The sequence below is a fragment of the Thermobia domestica genome, chromosome 11 (genome assembly GCF_964235325.1).
Source record: "Thermobia domestica chromosome 11, izTheDome1.hap1.1, whole genome shotgun sequence".
Lineage (NCBI taxonomy): Eukaryota > Metazoa > Arthropoda > Insecta > Zygentoma > Lepismatidae > Thermobia > Thermobia domestica.
The window spans coordinates 266,127,612-266,144,444 of NC_137464.1; the positions used below are offsets into that span (position 1 = coordinate 266,127,612).

The 16,833-nt window shown below is 35.9% G+C and overlaps 1 protein-coding gene across 3 annotated transcripts in view; it reads left to right on the top strand.

Moving 5' to 3' along the window:
• Nucleotides 1-16,833, top strand: part of zip (myosin heavy chain 10) — a 299,777-nt gene that overhangs the window by 243,177 nt on the left and 39,767 nt on the right. For all 3 annotated transcript variants that reach the window (XM_081732288.1, XM_081732289.1, XM_081732290.1), the window contains 6 exons: nt 7,345-7,481; nt 9,729-9,834; nt 10,888-11,022; nt 12,303-12,458; nt 12,854-12,982; nt 14,208-14,519. In XM_081732288.1, coding sequence (XP_081588414.1) covers nt 7,345-7,481; nt 9,729-9,834; nt 10,888-11,022; nt 12,303-12,458; nt 12,854-12,982; nt 14,208-14,519 — 975 coding nt within the window. The remainder of the gene's footprint in view (nt 1-7,344; nt 7,482-9,728; nt 9,835-10,887; nt 11,023-12,302; nt 12,459-12,853; nt 12,983-14,207; nt 14,520-16,833) is intronic.

Here is a 16,833-nt window from a genome sequence, read left to right on the forward strand (position 1 = left end):
ATAGTGTCTGCGTATGTATGTACCACCAAAATATAAAGTTAATGATTGATGGGGCAAAACTAAACGTTGAATACAAGGATCTCCTCGAGTTACTCGTATGTGATATTAACAGCAATGCCTGCATGATGCAAACATGCGAACACTGTCCAGGAAAAGCTGCCCTTCTGTCGATGTTTGATGAAGCCATGGAAAGTGAAGTTTTCCCTGACATTATTCAATACAAGCAATGGATTACAGTTGATAGGACTGAACTGATTACAGTAGTCAAACATGCGGACGAATTTTTTGAAACATTATGTGAGAAACTCGAGGATCTCAAAAAGCATCACTATATTTCCAAGGTTCAAGCACAATGCCTAAAATACAAGAAAGACAATCTCAGTGATTCTGAATGTATAGTTTTGGCTGATTTTGCTGAAAACTATACATTCATCACCCAAGATGCCATACAGTCCTATCATTGGGTAAATCAGCAAGCCACTCTGCATCCTTTTGTCTACTACTACCAACAAGGTGGAGAACAGAAGCACTCTTGTCTCTGCGTAATAAGTGATCATTTAGCGCATAATACTGTGGCAGTTCACGTGTTTCAGCAACATCTTATCAGTCACATTCGAGAACATTTACCACACGTAGCAAAGATTACATACTTTTCTGATGGTGCGTCCAGCCAGTACAAGAACAAGAAGAACTTTGTTAATCTGTGTCACCATCAAGCAGACTTTGGGCTCGAAGCCGAATGGCATTTCTTTGCTACGTCACACGGCAAAACTGCATGTGATGGTGTTGGTGGGGTGACGAAGAGAGAAGTTGCAAGGGCTAGTTTGCAGAGGCCAGTTACTGATCAAATCCTTACACCTTACGATATGTTTCAGTTTTGTTCAGAACACATCAAGGGGATCACTTATGTCTTTGTTTCCACTGAAGTCGTGTCTCAACATGAAGATGAACTGAAAGAGCGATTTGCGAGCTGTCAGTCCATTCCAGGCACAAGAAGCTTCCATCGTTTTACCCTCATTTCTGAACATACCTTACGATGTTATGTTACATCAACAAGTGACGAATTTCAGGACTTTCCTGTTGCCAAATGTGTGTCCGTAACACACTGAGAACTAATTCTGTTTTTTGTACTGCTTTGTTGCTCGGTCAGTACTAATACACTGAATACCATCGTCGTGCACGTGCTTTCTTAACATTGTCGTAACTTTGTTCTCCATGTAATATCAGTCATGATTTTTTTGTAATAGTTTATTAACATACAGAGCTACTTTGTGGCTGCAGCAGAAATTTTTAGCAGTTTGCCATCCTGAGATATTAAGCCCCAAAAATGCCATAAAAATGACAAACTCCAACTTTCGAATCCCCACAACTCTGTGGCAACAGTCGTATCATAGTTGTGAATGTTTCTGAAGAATCTGTGCATGCACTAGTATTCACACCATAAATTCTGAACCACTACCTTTATGCCATTCCAAAATACAGCCCCTTGAAATGTGCACTTTTCTGTACTTTTTTGGTGATTTCATGTATTAGTTTGCAACCCTGAATCTCCACGTGGGCGCACGACTATATATTCTCCGTATACCTTGGTCTCTCCTGTACACATTAGTTTTTGTTTCATGTTCCTCTGATTAGTAAGTTCTGAGCAAATGTGGTTTTCGTAAACGCTTGCAACTGCAGAAAATGACACACCGCCGACAACAAAGATGGCCGCCATTGAGGAACAATTGTACCTCCGAAAACGTGACTCGTGTTATTGACCTTCTCATACACAAGGTTTTTCACACCCTACTTTTTATAATTTTCGGAGATGGTCGAGCAACCTACTCTGGACCACTTCATATGGATTAGCCCAATAAGTGAATAACAAGTTGAATCCACGTCTCGCCTTATTCAAAACAGGAATCTCCCTTGTCCACACACAGCTTGGCAATATTCAGTAGGTGATAAAATGAGTTCTTGAAGTGTCGACTGGAAAGGTGCTCAAGGTCCTCATCCCTATTTTCTGGATACTGAAAACGTCGTCGAAAAAAACAATCCTTTTAAGATAATTTGGGATAAAGAAGATAATTAGAAGGGAACAGGTGACAAGTATGCGGGATGTGGTAACATGTTTTTGGTCAAAAATTCACAGTCACTGTGTTTTGTGTGGGACAGTGATGTAGTCTTTCCAATTCGTGCTTTTTCATTAAGGAATGGGCAGGGAATGTGCACACAACTTCCTTTTTTTAAACTCTGCTTATTTGGCAAAGCAGTCTCCGTATTGACCCCACAAGGCCTGATATTACCTTGAGATTTGCTTTCCAATCATTCAAAACTTTGGACAATCATTTCCGTTGTTCTGACAGACCTAGGCGCTCGTAATCTTGCACAAACTCCGTGCCAGCACCTGAACCGTTTATGGCACTTGAAATCCAGAAAGCAAATGGTATCGTAAATTTTCCTTGCACTCCAAAATTCTAACTGGTAATCGAACTTTGTACAAAATCTGTTGCACTCGAGTAATTGCTTATGTTTTCTCTAAACCTGATATTGTTATTGGTTTCCGAAGTGGCCACGCGGTTAGTATGTACACACGGAAAAGGAAGTATTTGACAGTTGACAAATTTTCGTTTGCCAATAACTCAGGAACAAATAATTAATTTGGATCTTTTTATTGTTATCCTTAGAATAGTTATAATTTGATAACTTGCCAAAATCAGTACTTAGATACGTTAATTTATTGTTGAGTTATTAGGGAAAGAAATTTTGTCAACTGAAGAATACTTTATTTCGTGGTTGTAGTCTTGGATTGACTCTTTGTGGAGACATGCTGTTGAGATCCCCACTTTAAACTGTAGGCGCAAATCTCGGATACTCCTGGAAAGAGACTTAAAAATTTCAAGCGATTAATCCACCTCTATTTTTCTACTGAAGAGTTTATATCTAAATTACAGATTCTGTGTTCTTTGTTACCATTACTGTCTAAATATAGTTGGGCAATATATAATACCTAACCCTTGAAATAGGAATTTTCGTATTCCGATTTTGTTTTATATATAATTATTATTATTATTATTATTATTATTATTATTATTATTATTATTTTTTTTTTTTTACTTTCCTTGTAACCTTACGTACACATCCAAGTTTCTACGGCTGACAAAAATGTCTAAGGTTCCGCATCGTATGTTTTCTGTGGACGTAACTGGCATAATTTTCAAATTTATTTCCTGTTAGTTCTGAGACTGTTCAGCGAGTTTCTGGTATAACATTGCCTCCCAATCAATTTTGTCTAGCGTCCTTTCTGTAAACTGCAAACTTCATGCACACCTCTTTGTGTGTGGTGGCATGTTCATTGTCGTGGATGTATTAAGCTTGAATAAAAACTCGACGCAATCCCCCCGAATACTGGTTCACAACCCCTGACGTTCTCATCCACTTACTTAAATTATAGTGACTAATTTTAAGACAAAGAATTTCGAAAACTTCGAAATTAAAATAAAATGTCTACCCGTTTTAGTCTAGTCTCTTTTCTGCTTGTGAATCTGTGGTTCGATTCAGATGCAGTCAAAAGTTTTTTAACTTAATATTTCCGTGAGCCAATGTTGTAAAAATCTTCCAGTGCCGATGTACCCCATACTTGCCTTTTACGGCTCCCCACGGGTGAATGCCTTCCTAATTTGGGAATTTCTGAATTATAAACTGTTAATTTAAAAATAAACTAACACATATCCTGACAGACGCATTTCTGTAATGTTTAATCAAACTCAAGAATTTTACACCTACCATTTGTACGGTTTGTAATATTATTAGCATTAGTAGTGGATTTTACATTTAGTGAGCCTGGTACTATTGCTGGGACACAGCTATCATTATACTTTAGGTAGTAGTGCTGAATGTGACAGCATGGATTTCCCAGGTGCAGTATTTGCTGTATGTATCAAAAACAAACTTGCATTTTATATTTTATTTCAATATTTACTTGGTTTTTAAAATTTGGTTGGAAATTAAACGAGTTACTAGATTCGCTTTTAACGTTAAGGGCAAAAACTTCTCAATGGTCATATAAGAAAGTGGAGGAATGCGAAGCATTTTTAAAGAGAAATAAGGTGAAATGTAGTGTTTTCATTTTATTATATTACAGTTTATAGCAGATAATATGTAATTCATTACTGAGGTATGTAAAAAGTTTATATTAATCACAATTGTAAACAGCCTACGATATCTCGAAGTTTGCTCACATAACTTCATTAATATCCATAGTAATTATGCCCTCCTAAAGAAGTTTGCACCGAGGAGGAGTGCTTTTATAAAATACCGTTTTTGAAGGTATTGAAAATCGATTTTGGCGTATGTTTAACAGAAGGGGTTCAGCATTTTTTTTTCTTAAAAAGAAAGTTAAAATTTCGATCATTTCTATTGACATTAGGTTAGATTGTTAGTGTAGGGGTCCAGCATAGTTTTCCGTATATAATCACTTATTTCTACTAATATTAGGTTACGTTATGTTAGGTCTAAGTACTTGCATCATCCATTTTTCCTGTAAATTTTGGATTTTTTATTTGTTTCTGGACCGCTTCATTCTCCTCGATTTTTATCGAAAAGGCAAGATGCATACAATTTTGTATTGGTATTCTATTTTTAATCTGTACCGCGTGTCCGGTAAAAAACTACCCGAGAATAAGCTGGAGGAAGTAAGTCAAGTCAGATATGGATTTTTATGAACTACAAATATACAAACATTGATTCAGTTTTATATATGTGATTAGAAGAAAAAAAATTAATAGCGGTTAAGGGTTACGTGATTTAACAAATATAATTTCAGTTAGCATTTAACCGGAAAATTGAAATCCACTCTAAAAAAAAAAAAAAAAAAAAAAAAAAAAACGGTTAGCAAAGTGATTTTCGCCTATGCAAAGAGTTCATCATGACTTTTGTGCTTTCCAACCATTTTAGAAATTGAACGTAGCTTTCAGCAGTACTTGATTGATGTCTAAATATTTCAGTTAATTGTCATTGTTGCCTTATTTTCAAGTTCCCGGGAATATGTCTTTAGGCTAATATAGCTTGGGTCCAGCCAAATGTGTATGAACACAATTATTCTCTTAATGTTTATGAATCCAAATGAGAAATTAGCCTTAGTACTGTTGCTAGTGTAGAAAGAAATATCTTAACGGAATATTAATTTCCATTGTACATTGTGCAAAGAAAGGGTTACGCCAGATTAAGCTCTGTAGATTTTGGAGCAAAAATATAGGTTACAATACATTCACTTGACTCACTGCGCATGCGCTGCCGACGAACATTGTGTTGGTTTCAGTCTTCAGTCTGTAGTTACCTATGAAGTGAGCCATGTCGCATTTTTCTTTCTAATGTTTACTTTGTGTGAATCGTCATGAAACTGTCATCTCTTCGTATGGGAGGCGGTAATAAATGAGGTAACACTCTTTCTTCATTATATATGAGATCATATGTTGTAATTTTTAGTTATTTATTACTTATAAATATTTAACGGTAGATCAGTTTATTGTTGTTGTTAATACAATGGAAGATAATTCAGTTAGAGCTGTAAAAGTTTCATCATAGAGCCCTCTCAGTTGCTCTACTGGTTGCGCATTTGCCTTTGGTGCTTGTGGTCCTAGGTTGAATTCCCGGTGGGGAGCACAAAATTTTAATTTCAGAATCATTAATTCCATCTTCTTTAGCCGAAAGAACATAATCGTCGGATGTTAAACTAAAACAAAATCATGGGTGTTCTTGGGACTCGTCCGTTCCCTCCTACATTCCTGTTTTCACCTTTTCATTCATTCTTCATTATCAGGGGGCGCGGTGGTTCAGTGGTAGAGCGCTCACCTCCGGTGCTTGGGGTCCTTGGTTCAATCCCAGCTCGCACCGTGTAAACTTCGTGGTGGACAAACACTGTGCTCGTGGGTTTTCTCGGGGTACTCCCGTTTCCTCCCACTTTCTTCATTCCACCATTTCATACATCTCTCATCATCACCGTCTCCTTTAGTCTAACCGACATAACCATTGGACGTAAAACTTAAAGATTTCATTTTCATTTCATTCTTCATTATCACAGTTTCCTTTAGCCTAAATGAGATTACCGATCATCAAAATAATAATAATTTGCAAAATCATTCTAAAAGAAAATGTTCGAAAGTTTTCTGTCCACAATTATGAGCTAACTCACTCACTTTATGGCCTATAGGACCCGGAAGTTCATTGCCGCGTTCACCAAGGCTCTCCATTGACTTCTATCCTTAGCCAGCTGGATTCAGTTTTTACTTTGTACTCCTGTTTTTGCGAAATCCATCGTAGTATTGTCCTCCATCTGCGCCTAGGTTTTCCTAATTGTGGTTTTCTGATTGTATTTCCGGTTAAAATTTTGAAAACGTTCGTACTTTATGTGATTCTGGCTACACGATCTTCCCACCTGAGCCTCCTAGAGTTGATGATCTCCACATTCTATTTCAAATACTTCCAATCTATGTTCTTCGCTCAGAGTAAGCAACCATGTTTCGCAGCCATATAGCACAATAATTATGATTATCGTTTTATATATTTTAAACTTCAAATTCCTCGTGCGACCACAAAAGATTTTGAACTGAATAACCACACAAATTCCTTGCTGTTAGACGAAGTTTAATTTCTTCGTGAATATGGTTTTCGTCTAATAATATTGATCTTAGATATTTGAAAATACCCACTTTGTCAAAAGTATTATTTACTATTATGTCGTGTCCATAATTTACAGTATTACGATCCCGATTATGACCACAATTATCAGTATTTTTCAGCCGTTTCTCTGCTTAAATCTTAATTATACGTTATGTGATATGGAGGGAATCCATTGTCTTTAGTTTTATGAAGATTTATTTTATGCTGTGGGAGATCTGTAAATTTACCACTAAACTCGGCTGACGCACTTGAACAGAAGGTGGTTATTATTATTATTATTATTATTATTATTATTATTATTATTATTATTATTATTATTATTATTATTATTATTATTATTATTTTATTAAGAAGAAGAAGAAGAAGAAAACAAAGTGGGCGTGATTGTTTTGAATCAGATCATTTGCTGTTTGCAGTAAATTAAACTTTACTACGTGGCTTTCTGCTAGAAAACTATTGTCGCTTCACATATTTATAATAATGACAGTTTTAATAGTTACAAATCGTACAGCGTAATTGAAGCCTAAAAAAGGAACCAAATATTTCATCGTCTTTTATTCATAGTCCAAAAGTGTGTTGTTTTGACTTAACATTGTGTAAGAGTAGACTATGTAATAATAATAGGTTGTTATTTCTTTGGGTGTATCGCTATAATTATTTAATGAAATATTTTGTTTGCAGCTCCTAAAAGAGAAGAAATTGTTAGAAGAGCGTTCGGCGGATCTTTCCCAGACTCTAGCTGAGGAAGAAGAGAAAGCAAAACATTTAGCAAAATTGAAAGCCAAGCATGAAGCCACCATCTCCGATCTCGAAGAACGGTAAGTTGTTTCTATTGAGAGTCGTTTAATTCACTCAGGAATGATAATTATGAAATTATGTAAACAGTTAAATGTACTATTCGGTTGAAAAATGCTTGATTAGAAACAATCTATTAGAACGTTGTTTTACTCAGCATTTAATTCTTTTTTGATAAAACATTTGTCTTTTGAAGTGAAAGCACAAAGTGACGTTCTCTGTGGAACACCGAGTAGCCTTAATCTAGTGGCTAGTATTTTTCTTCGTAGTAGAGATATTTCTGGGTTCAACATTCGCCCCTGACAAATGTGACTGTTCTTCCTCAGTTCCATAGGGCGACTGCCGGGACGATAAATTTATAAGCTTTAGCCAACATGGAAAAAAAAGTGAACTGGATGCCCAGTGCGGGGTAGCATATTTATTTCAATTGGTATTGTTATTTATTTATTTATTTCTCTGTTTGATATATTAAAAAAAAATGTTACATGTAGTAGCGTCGGGCGTGAATAGCCAGGAGCTCCTCTCCCTAATATGGTAGCTAGTGCGTATACTAATGAAAGAAGAAAATAACCGATTTTCACTTATTTTTACACACCAAATCCTCTGTAGATATGAATTCAATAACTTACAAAGAGTCAAAAAGTGATTTGACTGGACCGGCACTCGAACCTGCGGTCTCTGGCACACCGTGCCAATGCGTTAACCACTACACCATTTAATCCGCTTCCCAAAACAGCCAGATACTCTCACTCCTGCAATCGGTGCTCTCCACTCAGAATACTAGTGGCGGACTGAATGTCGTAGTGGTTAGCGCATCGGCACAATGTGCCGGAGATCCCATGCTCGAGTCCCGGTCCAGTCAAATCACTTTTTCAGCCTTCGCAAGCTATTGAATTCATACCTACAGAGGATTTGGTGTGTAAAAATAAGATCCAGTCATATCACTTTGTAAGTTAGTGCGTATACATTTAACACATTGTTTGAGGTTCCGAGTTCGCCTTCCGATGGGAGGTGTTCGAAGTGTTGGTTTCAAAGGACGTAAATACCAATCAGTTAATAAATAATTAACCGGAGACTGTAGATTCTCATCCCGGATTCCCTTCTTCAGTTCCATTGCAGTTTATTATTTCTAGCATCTTCGTTAGTAAAGGATAAAATGAAATTAACTTCGGTATAGACTGATGGTTAGCGCTCTTGTTTCATAGGAGGTCTGGGGGTGCGAATCCAGTATATAATCATAAGGACAGGATTTTTTTTTGTTTTTCGTCAGTTTAGCCAATCGAATGCCGGGGAGGTACATTTTAAAATACAAGAACTGGCCCACTTCGTGTCCAGTTGTTGATAGACCATCCGTAAGTAGGATATGTAACGTTCTTATATTTCTATCTTACCTATCTTGGCGTTACATATGTCGACAGTTCGAATCACTAAAGTCAACACGCTTAAACACCCGTATTGTTATCTGAGATTGTAAATTAAGTTCCTGGAAAATCAAGCACATTAAATATTACACACCATTAACCTTTTATTCTTATTAATATTATGAATATATATTATTCTGTTGCTATAGCAACGACAGACCTATCTTCTTTTCAATAACTCACGTTACATAATTATCGATATGAAATCAACACATATATTCTACATTTTTCTTCTTCTTCTTATCAACAAATTGTGCTCTTTCAAGCGCCGTTGCCCAAAATAACTACAAGAAAATGGAAGTAATTCACAAGTTAGATATACAATCTCGTAGATATTTGTGGAACTTGAAATTAAAATTGATTCAGTATCGTGGGACGTTGATGCTTCGGAAGGTAGTAGAATTAAGGTCAGAAACTGCCGATATTCACCTTACGAGCCTTCTTTCCGGCTATACCTTTTTGTAAGCTGTAATGCAGGAATGTAAAGAATTGCATAAAATAAAACAAACTGTGAATCCAAGGTAAAGTACCTTTTTAAGATACTGAACTCAGTCCACGAAAAGCAAAGACGAAAGAGAAAGAAAATAGTATGATTTTTGAACTTAATATGAACTGTACCATCACGTTATATTGTCTTTGTCAAGAAATAAGGAAGAACGCTGCGTGTAACATAGATATAATCATTTTCCAGAAACGTGGGAGACAAACTTGCAGTCCGCCAAGATACTAGCTTTCTGTAGCTCATTCATTTTACGGATGTATTCGTAAGTATTTGATTTAGTAATGAGGTGGAATATTTATTTCGAGTTCAATCGTACTAATTCAGATTTTTTCACCATGTTTTTGTAGGCTTATGAAGGAACACCAAGTTCGGCAGGAGATGGATCGAGGAAAACGGAAACTAGAAACGGAAGTAAATGATCTCAAGGAACAACTGAATGAAAGGAAATCACAGGTTAGTAAGAGAGTCATTCATTCGACACTTGCGACTAAACAACTGTTTAATGTATTAGTGGAAGTTCACTTAGTTTCAGTTACTTTGTAACGTGTGTTTGGTGACCGCGGTTATGCAAATTTTGTCCTAATTTGTTTGCCAAGTTTGTATTTAATTTTTGGAAGAAAAGGAAAAAAAAAACTAGTTTAAATATTATTTTAAGTATCATACTTTTTGAATTATGGAATTTTGTTTGTGCGAAATTAAATGGTAATTTAGTCCGACAGATTGTGTCGATTATTTGTTATTCTGATTCCGAAAACAAACATATTGTGGTATCTGTTATACTTGATAAATAATAACTATAATAATATTGACACCTATTTAGCAAGAAATAATTCAGCCTTGTACTAAAATTGTAGACGGGTATATTCAGCCTCTTTGTAAAGGAACATTGGACTGCAAATAATCAATTACTCTAACAGATTTTCGGAAGTTCTTCAGATAACTGCTAGAATAATGACTCCACCATGATGATGATAACGATAAAATAATAAGTCTGTGGGATATACTAATTAGAATTGCTTCGTTATTTTTTTTCTTTAAACGTAAATGTTCTCAGATAAATTTGTTTCTTCAAGAACATCCGAAAGCGTGTTTAAATTTTACATACATTTTCCTGTGAATTAGAAGGTTGTTAAAATAAAGACATAAAACGGTTTCCCCTTGCATGGGTTGAATCGGATGCAAATCTTTAATTGGTGAAATAATTGGGATCGGTTAATATTTTAGATCTAATCAAGCGAAATAATTAAATTAGTGTTTTTTTTTATGTATAAATGATGTGCTGTTTATTCAACCCTTGAACCTTTTATATTTTAAATTTCTCTAAAAATGGTTAGGAAGGAAATACATCAGTTATCAGATACAATACTAGTTATTAGTAGAGGCGGGCAGAGGTTGATATATGAAAACTAGCTAGTTGTGATAGTATTTAATTTGGCGTTTAATTCTTTGTGGTATGTATCCTGTAATAGATAAAGAATTCTTCTAATTGGTTTTCTGTTGCCATAGGTTGAAGAGCTTCAGTTGCAGTTAGGCAAGAGAGAAGAGGAGTTGGCTCAGTGCCTAATGAAGATCGATGAGGAAGGAGCTGGTAAAGCTCAAACACAGAAGGCTCTCAGAGAACTGGAATCACAGCTTTCAGAGGTAAGAAGGGAAAAAATAATTTTTGAGATAAAGTAAATAGTGTAACATTCTCTCTCTCTCTCGTATAGCTTTGTGAAGACCGTGTGATGATGAAAATACTACATCAATATAGAAATATAATGTTATTACTTTAACTAACATTCGAAACATTTTTAAAAAACATATTTACAAGTTGAAATTTTGTCAAATACAGTATGTATATTGATTTAGAAATGCTATTGGATGTAATTTTGAAAATGCAGACCTTTTATCTTTTAGGGCTCTCGTGAAGGTATGGGATCGCGAGAGAAAAAAACATGTTCCTATTCTTTGCTCTTGAAGGAATATCTTAAAATTTTGAAATATATGCAATTTTCTGGCTTACAAAATGCATTGACACAAGTTTGAATTAGGGGACACCGTGACTCAGTGGTAAAGCGTTTACCTTTAGTGCGTGGGGTTGCTGGTTCGATTTGCAGCTAAGTAAGTTTGTGGTGGACAACATCGTGTCCGTGAGTTTTCTCGAGATACTCCCTTTTCCTCCCACTTTCTCATTCCACCAATTCTCCCATCATCGTTCACTTGCCTTAATATCGTCTCCGTTAGCCTAAACCGCGTAATTGTGGGATGTTAAACTGAAAGATTTCATTTTCACTTTTGCAAGTTTGAATTAACTGGAAGTCGGGATCTCCCCTTTTCTTTTGATCGCCTCTAAATTATTTTTTTCAAACAAATTCGGTGGCTGAATGGTATATCGCCAACTTCTGGTTCAAGGAGTCTCTAGTTCAATTCCAGGCTGAGAGAATTTATGGTGGATTTCTTCGTGGGATTTTCCCACATTGTTATTCTACTGATTCCTCATAATTATTCACTTACACAATCTTCCGCTTTCCTTAACCTATGTGGCATAAGCGTAGAGTGAAAAAAAAATCATTTATGATTAGTTAAATTGCTTTATCTCATCTACGTCGTATCCATTACATTTTATGACTCAGCGAATAAGTAGCCTGGAATTCCAGTGAAGACTGTGAAGGTTTAATTGAAATAGGTTTAGTGATGTTGACTTCAGCGTAAATATGCATGTGGGTACATAGATCTTCCTAGTTGCGAATTTGACAGGGATAAACAGAATCCTAAATTTTCTAACTTATGTTAAAATGTAAATAAAGAACTTGAAGATTTCAAGTGACAAGTGCATCATTTTTTAACGTAAATGCAGTAAGTGAAATAAAGGAAAGAATACAATAAATTTTGATACGTAAAAGTCATACAAACACTTAATGTTTCTTATTCTGTTTCAGTTGCAAGAAGATTTAGAAGCCGAGAAAGCTGCTCGTAGCAAGGCTGAAAAACAGAAACGAGATTTGAACGAGGAATTGGAAGCTCTCAAGAATGAGTTGCTTGACTCACTGGACACTACGGCTGCGCAACAAGAACTCAGGAGTAAGAGGGAGCAGGTGAGTCCAGAATCTTATTTTCCGATAATTTAAATCTTTAAGAGAAAATGTAGATTTTTCACTAGTTATCTCTTGGGAATATAATTACATTTTAGTTGATTGAAGTTAATTATTGCTGTTGACTTTTAGGATTACTTATTTCTCATTCTGTGGGTTCTTACAAATATCTTACATGGTAAAACTGAAGTAACTTCATTTACGTTACATAAATTCATTTTTGAAAGTAATGTTTATTGTATTGCATTATTATTAGAAATTTAGTAGGTCAGTTTGTGGGCAATTCCTCTAAAAAAATGAAACCAATCAATAACTGAAATCGCATGAGGATTTTTCTTTTAAACAGTTCTTTATTGTTGGCTTTCGAAGGTATATTAATTGAATTCTGGTATTTTCAGGAGTTGGCAACGCTGAAGAAGACTTTAGAAGAAGAGACTCAGGTGCATGAGGTACAGATCGCTGAAATGAGGCACAAACACAGTCAAGAACTGGCCGTTATCAACGAACAGTTGGATACCCTGAAGAAGGTAAGACCAATTGATAGATTTCATATTTTGAGTAAATATTTCTAATCGAAGTTAGAGGTCATCATACAAAGTAATCGCTTTTTAAGATTTTTATACCGAAAATTTTGTGTCTAGCAACATTAGTAACAGCCGTATAATCTACTGCTTTTGTGTATTGTTAGTCGCCTTCATTTAGTGTCAAGATTTTGTATATGCCGTGGAGATTAGATGTAGATTATAACATAAATCATGCATATATCGTGGAAAATTGAGAACAAAGGAATACGATCTGCATGTTATCAATATGTTTGACTGTTCAAGATCTGGACAAGCTAGCTTCAGCAAGTTATCAAGGAAAGTCATAGCAGAACCACGGCTATTCCGTAATTCTGTACAACAGATTTTCGAAATTAATTATGTATATATCCATACACATCAGCATAATGTGTGAAGTTAACAAAACTTATGTATTATGCCAATCACCAGATTCATTTAATTGAAATTTGGGCTTGGTTTACATGTTGTTCAGATCTAAAACTCTGTGATTATTTTTCCAGAGGAAATTCTTCGAGAACAGAATTTTTTCGGGATTGTTTCAGGACTAGTAGTACTGGAAACTTTTTAGTCATGTGAAAGAAGGCACAGTAATCAGAAACGTGTTTCACAAATTATCAGATAGGGTGGTAGCAGGTTGAATAGGTTCTGCAAGAGGACAGGCGAGCGGTTAGCTTTGATGGTCCATAATTCGCAGGTCGCATATACAAATTCACGGTCAATCATCCTGATTAGTTTTAAAGGAATTTTAGTTAGCCTTACATTGCAGCGGGATGATACATTTTAAATAGGTCGTGACCGCTGGACATCCAGTTTCTCATTGTTTCTACTGTAAAGTGGTTTTAGGAGTTGTGTCTGGAACCTTGTTAATAATTAAATAAGTAGAGTAACTTTCTAATTTGTATATTCGGCAAGATAAATTTTAAGCATGTGTTAAAATATCAGATAGGTAAAATCATTTATTCGCAATAGTCTTTCGATTTGTTTAAGTGAAGGAGGGTGATTCTTTTGTAAAATGTAAAGTTAAAAAAATCAAATTAAGTAATTTTGATGCATCTAAAATCTATCGCTTTATAAAATGTATTACTGCTTAAAACTGCTTAACGTTGGTTCTTTCCGATGAGTTTCTGCGTTTAAAGTAGCTTAGATCATTTGTGACTTTAATATAAATATCGTTATCTTTTTTTAACAGAGTAAAGCAGCATTGGAAAAAACGAAACAGTCTTTAGAAGCGGAAAATGCTGATTTAGCGACGGAGCTTCGTTCAGTGGGTGCCAGTCGACAGGAAAGCGAAAGGCGGAGGAAACAGTTGGAGTCTCAGCTGGCTGAGGTTCAGTCTAAGTTAATGGAGACTGACCGCAATCGAACAGAACTGGCCGAAAAGTCCACCAAATTGCAGCAGGAAGTAGAGTCGCTATCTGCCCAGCTGGAGGAGGCTGACCTTAAGGCTTCTGCTGCCTTGAAATCCGCCAGCACAATGGAAAGCCAGTTAACAGAAGCACAGGTATGTATTAATACACGAAAAGTCTGTTTCAAGATCTATATACGTATCATCAGCATTTTGCTTAAAGTACCTTGTTTTCCTGAGAAGAAGACCTAGTCAGAAAATAATCCCCATTCCCAAAGTGTGTGCCAATAGTTCTCAGATTCTAAACATATTACCTTATAGCGACTTCTTAACTTATAATTATTCTGTGTGCAGTTACTAAATGGTTACAATTTTATCTATAGGTTACTATTGGTTACATTTTTAAATATGGTAAGTTAATATTATTATTATCCAGATACACATCTTAACAAAACTTACCGTATTTTGCGCATTTTTTTTCGCACAATCAGAGCTCACTACTAACGCTCATAAATAAATAAATAAATAAATATATACGTGTATACGAGGGGTTGTCAAAAACTTCCCGGAATATTGTTTAGTTTTTGGCATTTGTGATGCCATCATAATGAATCTTGTACAGTCCTTAGGTTGCCTAATAATGGATTTGGCAAGTATTAACATGTCATAACTGGCAGTGTATGAGTAATGTAACTGAACAGTGGAGTGTGTGGTGATCAGTTGGTGAAATTTCATAGATCGAGCAACGCGCAAACATCAAATTCATTTGCAAATTGGGGAAAATCTGTTTCAGAGACTTTAATAGCCGTAAAAACAGCGGTAGTTTAGCAATATCGGATGTTTGACTCTTCCCAAAGCTAAAAGTGGGCATTTTCCGTTTGTCAACACAGAAGAGATCAAAAGCAACACGACGCCTGAACCTAGAAAGTTAATAGTATTGACTTTCGCCAGTGTTTCCACGAATCGCAGGAACGGTAGAACAAGTCTCTCTCTCTCTCTCTCTCTCTCTCTCTCTCTCTCTCTCTCTCTCTCTCTCTCTCTCTCTCTCTCTCTCTCTCTCTCTCTCTCTCTCTCTCTCTCTCTCTCTCTCTCTCTCTCTCTCTCTCTCTCTCTCTCTCTCTCTCTCTCTCTCTCTCTCTCTCTCTGTGTGTGTGTGTGTGTGTTTGTTTGTTTCGAAGATGCCAACTTTGAACAGAATTCCGAAAACTTCTTGACTGCCCCTCGTATTGTTGCGTGGAGAAATCCTGATGCGTATTTTAAAGAAAGAAAAGGGCCAGGAATAATTAACACTTCTGACCAGAGTATATACACCTATTTTAAAATACAATGAAACGGTTTCGACAACTTAACGTTAACTTCATCAGACACTAACTTATTCCTTTAGTGAGTTCCAGAGTCGTGATGCATAGAGTTGAGAAAGACCAGGTCTTATCATCGGAAAACACGGAATAGAACATAAAAAAAATAGTGTATCTTCTGATTGATGCTGTTTATTAGAGAAACTAAATGTTTTCTAATATTTATTTATGATGATTAGTTAAGGAGTAAGCTCACCTCCACTTTTTTGTATGTTAGTGAGAATAACTTAAAGAAAATGAAGAATATCCGAAATGCAGAAAGTAAATCAGGTAGTATTTACAAAATCCTACAGATAAACTAAATCTTTTCTTCTAGACAAGAAAGTTTGTTGCGCAGTTCATGACGTCATAATTTTTGAGCACTCAAATTTTTACACTGCACGATAGATCTTGAAAATAATTATTAGTTAATGTAGAAGTATTTTGCTGACACTAAATCGCTTTCTACATTTTTTTAAATGTTCATTTCATTAAAATTCAAAACAGTGGGGGCGAGCTAGTGAAGAGGCCCCTCCGCTAATAGCCAAGTACTCACAAATTTTTATCACGTAACCTTGGGTAATATTGAGCTCCTGGAAATGTTCATGATAATTATTAATGTTATGTATATTACAGCCCGTCTACAATGAGTTGATGTTCCAGACACTAAAATAAATGGAATTTCTATTTCTAGCTGGGGGCCGCGGTGGCTCAGTGGTAGAGCGTTCACCTCTGGTGCTAGGGGTCTCGGGTTCAAACCCTGCTCCCGCCAAGTGAACTTTGTGGTGGACAAACACCGTGTGCGTGGGTTTTCTCGGGGTTCTCCCGTTTCCTCCAACTTTCTTCATTCCACTATTTCATTCATCTCTCATCTTCACCGTCTCCTTTAGCCTAACCGGCATAACCGTGGGACGTAAAACTCACAAACTTCATTTCATTTTTTTCTATTTCTAGCTGATACATTTTTGCATTTGACTATATAACTGCTTGTCATCATATGGTCTATACTGTGTAAGCACTCAAGATAATTCTCGTATTAGTTTCTTTGGAACAGCATCAGAATTCTACTCACATTAGTTAACGTTTAAGACGAAATCTCAGCAATGATCATAAATCATAAAATATTTACTTCT